The following is an 8,296-nucleotide window of genomic DNA, read 5'->3' as shown; positions in this document are numbered from 1 at the left end:
CATGTTGCCATGGCGGTGGTAAAGGCCACAGCTGCAGCTCTGATTTGACCCCTAGCCCAGGAACTTCCATATGCTGCAGGTGCGGCCTTGAAAAGAAAATAAATAAATAAATATTTCCCTTTTAGGCCAAATGTAAAACTAACACATAAAGAGTCAAACAATACAGAGTATACACAATGGTAGAGAAGAAAAAGATCTCCATCAATCTCATCTTAGCCCATCCTCTGACTGCTTGAAACCCCACCAGGTGGAGAGAAGGCTGTGCGCCTCTGCCTTGTAGGGGAAACACCTGGCTGAAGCTGGTAAATGGTTCCTACCTCTGGGTTGGCTGGGCAGGCCACAGGAAGAGGGGGTAGAGACAACTGAGCCCAGAGGCTCCAGAGCCGGGAGGGGCGGAGTCTAAGAAGGGAGGCACAGGCCTTGCCCCGCAATCGCTTCAGCCCGTGAGAAATATCCCTCCATCCCTCCTCTGACCCTGACTCTTTCTCACCTGGTGGGGGAAGGGAGCAGGAAGAGGCTCCGGCCCAAAGAACAAGCAGAGAGAGCTGAGGACACCCTGAGGGGCCATCTTGAGGAAAAGAGTTTCCACAAGGGCTTTCCTGTAGAGTGAGGCCTCCAGGAAGACCCAGGGGTACCCTGGTCAGGCGAGGCTTTGGCCAGCTCTCTCAGTCAGGGCTCCCTAGAAGCCAGACGCTGCCCCTCCTTCCCGATCTCTCCTGCCCCACCCCCTGCCTGGGGTTGCCCCCATGCTTCCTGACCAAAGGTGGCCTTTGGGTGGCCGGGACTCAACATGGATGCTAGAACTCGAACCCTAACGGCGACTTTTAAGGAAGAAACCACAGTGATTACCCAAGATGATCCCTCTTTATTTTTCATTCTGTCCTTTCACAACTCTACAGGAAAAAGGAACACAGCAAACATCACACTTATCACCGACATCCTTGGGCAGTCTCATCTCGTGTGTGTGCAGTTTACCTGCTGTCTTCAGTGCACACAGTTTACCCTGTGCTGCATTTCCCGTGTCTGTACCATCTGAGTGCATCCCATTTTCAGTGGGGCTGTGGCCTCCCTGCGGGTCACAGATGGTAAAACTGGCTGAGACATTTGGTCCCCTCTGCAAGGGCATTTGACTGAAGTGAAATCAATCCAGATGGACCCATCCTTCCTTTCCTCTTCAAGGTTTCCTCTAGGGAAGTGAGATCTCCAAGCCGGCTGGTGCAAAGAGCCTTAGATCATTCTCATTACACACGTATCTACTGCTCCTCAGAAAAGCTTAACCCATCACAATATACAGTGTTGCCAATTTCCCTATAGCCCTGCAAGTGGTGGAGAGAGAATGTGTATCTATATACATAGGGTTAATGGTTGTGCAGTGAATTCCCTGTTTTACAAATGAGAAAACCGAGGAGCAGAGAGACCAAGTCACTTCCCCCGGGGTCACCCCACTAGTGGACGGCAGAGAGACCCAGTGCTGGAGGTCACATCTCCTGACCCCGACTCAGGGCTCCATCAGCCACACCACTCTGCCTCTGACAGTTGCTTCTAGACATGGACACAGTGGCTCTTCTCTTCTTGTCCTTCCTTTGTCCATGGAGGAAACAGAAGCATGGCCTTTCCCCTCATGGCTCCTGGGTCCTGCAGACCAGGTTTCTGGGCTTCAGCTGGACAGCGCCCCAAGCTTGCTAGATCCACGCCCTGAGAAGCTCCTCAGAAGACAGCCCAGCTGTTGCACAGGCTTCTACCTCTTCCCTTCTGCAGCTGATTAGCTTCTGGGGTGAACTGGTTATTTTCTGAAATAAAATTTTCATTCACAAACAATGGTAATGGTAAGGAAAATCACCAAAAATCCCAACTATTTGATTCATTAGCTGTGAAGAAGCTAAATAAGTAATAGGCAAATAAATATCAAAAGACAATTCTAACCCCTAGAGCAGGAGCTTCCAACTTTTACTGAGCTGTCTCCCAATTCACTGACCAGCAGACCTCTTGGGGCCCTGCCTCCTCAGTGCTCCTGCCCCACAAAAGTCCAGGATGTGGTTCTAGTCCAAAAAAATCTAACCTTCACCCACAGGAGAGCTCTGAAAATAGTGACTTGGTCTGAGGCACTCCACATACAGCACCTAGCAGGGCTCCCAGTCCAGGGACAGTGCTCCATAAACAGGAATCCCTTCCCACTTGTATTTCACGTTCCTGCCATCTTCTCCTAGCAACCCCAATATGTCACCATAGCTGGTTGTAAAAATGTAGGTATCCTGGGAGTTCCCCTCGTGGCGCAGTGGTTAACGAATCTGACTAGGAACCATGAGGTTGCGGGTTCGATCCCTGGCCTTGCTCAGTGGGTTAAGGATCCGGCGTTGCTGTGAGCTGTGGTATAGGTTGCAGACGCGGCTCAGATCCAGCGTTGCTATGGCTCTGACAGGCTGGTGGCTACAGCTTCGATTCGACCCCTAGTCTGGGAACCTCCATATGCCGCGGAAGTGGCCCTAGAAAAGACAAAGACAAAAAAAAAAAAAAAATGCAGGTATCCACTTCTCATGGCAACTCTCCCCAGGGTTGCTAGCCCACTCACCTCCCCCAACTCACTAGGATCTTCCACAGCTTCTCCCACGGTCCCTCCCGTCTGTCATCACCCCCCAGAGTGGCACCTGGGCACAGACAGGTGGGCATGATGGTTTCCTCCACCCCAGTCCCCAGGAGACATCGGCTTTATCCAGGCAGCTGTCTTTGGGCTTCTTTGTAAAGAGGCAGCTACAGTCATTCCTAGTGTCCACAGGCAAAAAACAGGGAAGGACAATGTACAAGTAGGGCTCACTGATCAGGACATCAGTGTGGAGCCTGCCACCAATTCACTGCTGCTGGTCTGCTCAGATTCTCAGAATGCTGGATAACTACATCTGCAGGGCTTATACTGATTGTTTTTCAAACTCTAAGACACTGTCCAGTGAAAATGTAATGTGAGCTATAAATGCAATTAAAAATGCTCTAGTAGCACCTTTTATAAAGTAAAAAGAAGCAGGTGAAATTAATCTTAATAATATATTTTATCTTAAAAGTAAATATTATCATTTCAACATGTAATCAATATAAAAATATTAATAGAAATTGTACACTATTTTCTTGTAGTGTCTTCAAAATCTGTTGTGTATTTTGTAGTTGCAACACATCTCAGTTTGACCTGGTCATATTTCAGATACTTAATCATCACATTTGGTGAGCAGCTACCATATTAGATAGTGTGGTTCTAGGACATTAAAGTGAAACAACATAACCTCAGAATTTAACAAGGTAAAAAACTATTGCCTCATAGGTTAAATACTCTTTCAAGCAAGGTTCAGCTTAAAAAATATGTATTTTAAATACATAGATATTTTAAAATTTGAATTCATTTTTAACATTTATATCTGGAGATTTATTACAAAATCTGGATTTTTGGTTTCTCATTTCCATGCAGAGCCCAGGGAGTGCTGGCTCATAGTCCCGCTTGGCAGCAACCTTGTTGAACTGAGAAGCAGCTGCTTTCTTTAGTTGACACATGTTTGCCATGGTCCTCATATCTATCTCTCCCTGTTAAATCACATTTATGGCACTGTATACTCTTTTTTTTTTTTTTTTCCACCTGTCTGGGCCCCAGAGGCATCTGAGCTCCACATTCTATGAAGCACATAAAGTCAGACTTGGGATGGTCCATTGAAGAATGCCTAACTTGAGGCCATCTTTATTCTCGCTGCCCACGTTGCAGTGGAATGTGACAGCAGGGAGAAAAAGAATAAAGTGTGCCACATAAAGGAAAGGAAGACCCTTTAAGACCAAAGCCTCCATCCCCATGAAGCAATTATGGATGAGAGACAAGGAGAAGACATTATATTTTAAAATGGGAAATACACACTGAGCAGTCTTAATATAATTTTCCTTGGATATATATTTTTTGCTTTAGACTGTTACTTTGGTGATATAAACTTGAATGGAAAGACATTCTTAATAGTATATTTCAGAGTGCAGCCATCACCAACTGTAAAATTATAGATGTAGACATGAAATGTTTAATCCAAACAGATAAATGAAACACTTACAAACTCAATAGGACTTTTTGAGGCCTTGTCAAGGATTTCAACTTGGTAATTTTCCATGGTTTAATTGGAAAGATGTGTGGCTTTTGCAGGGTTGGCTGGGAGTTGCTTTTTAATAGTTTGGAGGATTATCTGTAACTAATGCAAATGCTGAAGTGCAGCTAGGCTATACTAAAGTCAAGGCTGAGAGTGGGGGGATGGTGGTGAGGTGCAAGTCCAAAATCTTTTGGGGGTTTGATGGACACTAGTGATCTGTTCTCACATAGCACCATGGGAAATGCGTATGCATTAGTCTGGGGAGAAAAGGAAAAGGAATTAAAAGCCTTATGGAAAGAAATGCATGAGGAACAGACACTGGAGTGATGTAGAAAGGATGGTAAGGAGAACAGAGAAGTAAAATGTGACCAAGGGTCGTGGCATATCTTCCATCAACCAAAGGGGTCTCTCATAGAATCTCCTTGTCTCTGGTCTCACTCAGTTGCTTGATTTCCTCTAAAAATTATTTTTAGGGTGTGGTTCATCATGCATTAGGATTCCCAGGAGCTCTTGCCATTTGAAGGCTTTTCTTGTGCACCTGAAATTCTATCGGAAATGGACCCTTTATATGGTTATTTCCCTGGCCCCTCACTCCAGGGCTCCCTACCAACGCACTGGGTTCTGGGAGGCAACTCTGCTGGGTCACTGAATTCAGGACCAAAAGAGGGAAAATGAGGGAAGGTGTTAGGAATGGAATAGCCTGGGAGTAGAAGGTAAGCAAGGGGTCAGAGTTGAGAGGAAAACCACAAAGGGTCACTACTGGATGGAGTCCAGCTGAGGAGGCTGGACATTTCACCATCTGTGGGAAAGAAGAGCTGGGGACCAGCTGAACCAGGGATGCTCCCCTCCCAACATCATCATTTGGGGTTCACTCAGGGTTTCTTCTTTTATTGCAGGGCTCTGCTTCCATTTATGGCAAGAGGAGCACCAATCGTTTCACAGATAACAATTTCAAAAACAGATCAAAATATAAAACCAACTTCCATAAGTCACTGGAGAGCCACCAAAAGTTGACACTTGGAAGAAGGGAATGTCTCTGGGTGAATTTCCCATTTTTTGCATTTCTGTGTCTGAGAGCAGGTCTCTCTTGGTGCCATGAACAGTGACAGTCTTGCTGGCTTGAAGAACCAGAAAACGGATATGGGTAACATAAGTTAGAAACTGAGAAGGCCAGAGTTAAGTGTTAATGAACTAAACATTCCAATTAAATGATAGAGATTGTTGAAATGGATTTGCTTTTAAAAAAAAAAAAAGTTACGCTGCTTCAAGAGACACCCTTCAAATATGAGGACACAGATAAGTTTAAGGTAAAAATATGGAAGATACACCCTACAAAGAGTAAACAAAAAAGGGCTAAGAGTTTCTGTGTGGCTCGTGGGTTAAGGATCTGGCATTGTCACTGCTGTTGCTGGGGTCACTGCTATGGCCCAAGTTCAATCCCTGGCTCAGGAATTTCTACATGCCGTGGGCACAGCCAAAACCAAACAAACAAAGGCTATATTGATATCAGGATAAGAAATATTGCCAGAGATAAAGAGAGACGGTTCATGATGATAAAAGACTCAATTACTCAGGAAGACCTATCACTCATAAATATGTATGCACCTAAAACAGCTCAAAATACATGAAAATTTGACACAAAAGGACAAACAGACACATGCACACTCATAGAGAATTTGTTGTCTCTCTCTCAATAACTAATAGAACTATACCAAAAATAATCAGTAAGGACAAAGATGATCTGAACAGTATGATCAAACATTTTGGCCCAATTGATACCTCTAAAACAGCACCCTGACAACTGCCCAATGCACATCCTTTTATGCTTCAGGAAACTCTGAGACCCTCCAGTTCTTGCCGAAGGGGATGCAGGCCCACCCTATGCCCTGTGTTGATACATCCCGCTGTCTTTATGTTTAGCAGTAAAGCATTTAGTCGTCTGAGTGCCTGGACGGGGAACTGATGGTAAGCGTTATGCAAAGGGGCAAATGAAATGAGCCAATTATCTGTAAAGCCCTTAACTCTGGACCAGTGTGCCCTAAAGTTGTGACTCCCTGAAGTCCTGGAAAGAAAGAGGGCTGACACTAGGCAAACAGGGTGGGGGTGTCCTGAGGACTGGACTGCTGGGAGGATTAGTCCTCCTGTGAATCAGGATCATGGCCTGTGCTCTCAGGGCCATGAGATGTCACAAGGGTGCTTCCTTCCTGGGTGATTCCAGGGTGATAAGGAATGACAGGAATGTATAGCTTGCAGGCAAATTCTGGCTCTAGTTGTTTCTGAGAAGCTAACTGCCAACCCCCTCCTGCCAGGAGAGAACTGTGAGAAATCCCTGAAGGGACAGGGATGGGTTTCCTTTTGTCTGTTATTATTTTGTTGTCTTTTGTTGCACTGGTTGGTGTGCTGAGGTCTTGGGGGCTGGGGTGGGGGTGCACAGGAAGCATAGCGACCATGGTGGGAGCCCTGGAGCCCTGCTTTTGCTCCCTGACTCTAGCATAGGCGTCCAGGGCCTCTCCCCACTGGAGAGACTCAGACCTATGGCCCAGTGCCATCAGGAGTAGGATAAGTGTCCTGGCTTGTGAGGAGCTGGGGGACTCCTCACCCTGGGTTGTTACCGGGCAGGTACCGAGAGTCCCCCTGTACCCAGCCAAAGGCAGAGCACAGTCTGTGGGCCCCACATTCACATACATGCCCTTCACCCTGAGAGCTCATGAGGTTCTTGGTTTATGAATCGACAGTGTTGTGTTGGAACATGTTACAGGAGGCAGCTGCTGCTGTAATGATGGGAGGGGCCCAGAACACTTGGCAGGCCCGTCCCGAGGGTAAGACCAGGCATGACTCCTGACACGCCGGGCCTCCTGGGCTGGGCTACACTCCTGATGCCTTGGCTGTGCCAGGCCCCGGGGGCAAGCAGCAGAGGCCTGAGGGGACCCTGAGGAAGGCCACCCCTCCCTGGAGAAGGGAGATCTCCCATCCCTTTTGACCTAAAGGGAAGGCCCATAAGTGCTCTTCTCCCCTCTTTGTGCAAATGCTTGGAGACCCACGACACGTGTGCCCAGGCCCCACAGAGGCCTACATGACATCTGGTCAGGGCGGTGCTTTGAAAGGAAAATAGAACACAGTTACCAAGGTGTCGGGGAGCACCACCACAGGGCAACAGGAGCGCCGGAGCAGCCGGCCCATTTTCCAGACGGAGAACGGCACAACCACGAGGACGAGCATGAAGCCCACAAATGCAAACAGGGCCAGTGCCAGGGGCAGGCTCTCTCCTGGAAACAGAAAGACAGGAAGCAGCTTAGGAGACAAACTCGCCAATCCTGGTCTTCCCTCACTCTCTTGGAGTTGGCTCTGCAGACTGCCCAAGAGAGCAGCTGCCAACACGCTGAGACTTGACAGATGCCCTCATGACCAAAATGACCACCATTAAAACACTTTTCCTAGAATCCAGATCAAGACTTGGTTTTCAGAAAGCCCCACAGGGAAGATTACACCCTTTTTCTTGGGAAGGGAAAGGGAGGAGCATTATCTGTTAAACCCTAGCTGTGTTTGCACATACCTCGGCGCCTCTGCCAGAAGGAAGGCAGAGTGCCAGGCCCCGGGCAGGATGAGGGGGAGGCACCTAAAGAGAACGGCACAGAAGGGTGCTGGGCTGCAACTGAAAACAAAGTGTGTTTCACAATTTGGTCTTGGCAATGATTCAGGCTGTGGAGGAAAATACTGGGCTCAGAAAACAGTCACACAATAACTCTGACGTATCAAGCCCCTCCAGTGGTTAAGTGACTTACCCCAGATCACACAGGTAGAACTGGCTCCAAATTCCACTAAGGGATGTATCAGAAAGTGCCATGTCTGAGCCATCTGCAGATGCAGGAGGAACCTCTAGCAATTCATTTAGCCCCTCTGGGCTGGGCTGCTCACCCAGATGTGAATGGTGGCACAGCCCATGTGGCTGCAGAGAAGCTAGTGGGCTCTCCCAGGGGGCTGGGGGTACCATCGTTTGAATCAATGCTTTTGGAAAATATTTTGGCCATACACATCAAGAGATACAATAATGTTCAAACCCTTTCACCACTCCTTTGAGTGGATTCCAAAAAAATAATTCCAAGGAAGGAAACAATTACATGCAGAGAGCAGTTCATGGCAACATCTGGATTAGAACAACAACCTGGTAACCAGTCTCCCTCTCTGCCCAAAGC

The 8,296-nt window shown here is 47.4% G+C and overlaps 1 protein-coding gene across 3 annotated transcripts in view; it reads right to left on the bottom strand.

The window, feature by feature from the left end:
- The window catches only part of IL20RB (interleukin 20 receptor subunit beta), a 39,803-nt gene continuing 32,352 nt past the window's right edge, over positions 846 to 8,296 (bottom strand). The window contains exons 6-7 of one of the 3 annotated variants that reach the window (XM_003358566.4): positions 7,227 to 7,369; positions 846 to 1,790 (exon numbers count right to left, since the gene is read on the bottom strand). In XM_003358566.4, the coding sequence (XP_003358614.1) occupies positions 1,683 to 1,790; positions 7,227 to 7,369 (251 nt within the window). In that variant the 3' untranslated portion in view covers positions 846 to 1,682. Of the gene's footprint in view, positions 1,791 to 2,645; positions 7,370 to 8,296 lie in introns of all 3 variants that reach the window. The other 2 variants (XR_002338102.1, XM_013982051.2) reach the window with 2 other exon arrangements.

Source organism: Sus scrofa, chromosome 13 (assembly GCF_000003025.6).
Source record: "Sus scrofa isolate TJ Tabasco breed Duroc chromosome 13, Sscrofa11.1, whole genome shotgun sequence".
Lineage (NCBI taxonomy): Eukaryota > Metazoa > Chordata > Mammalia > Artiodactyla > Suidae > Sus > Sus scrofa.
The sequence above is the reverse complement of the archived record's forward strand: the minus strand, read 5'-3'. Positions and strand labels throughout refer to the sequence as shown.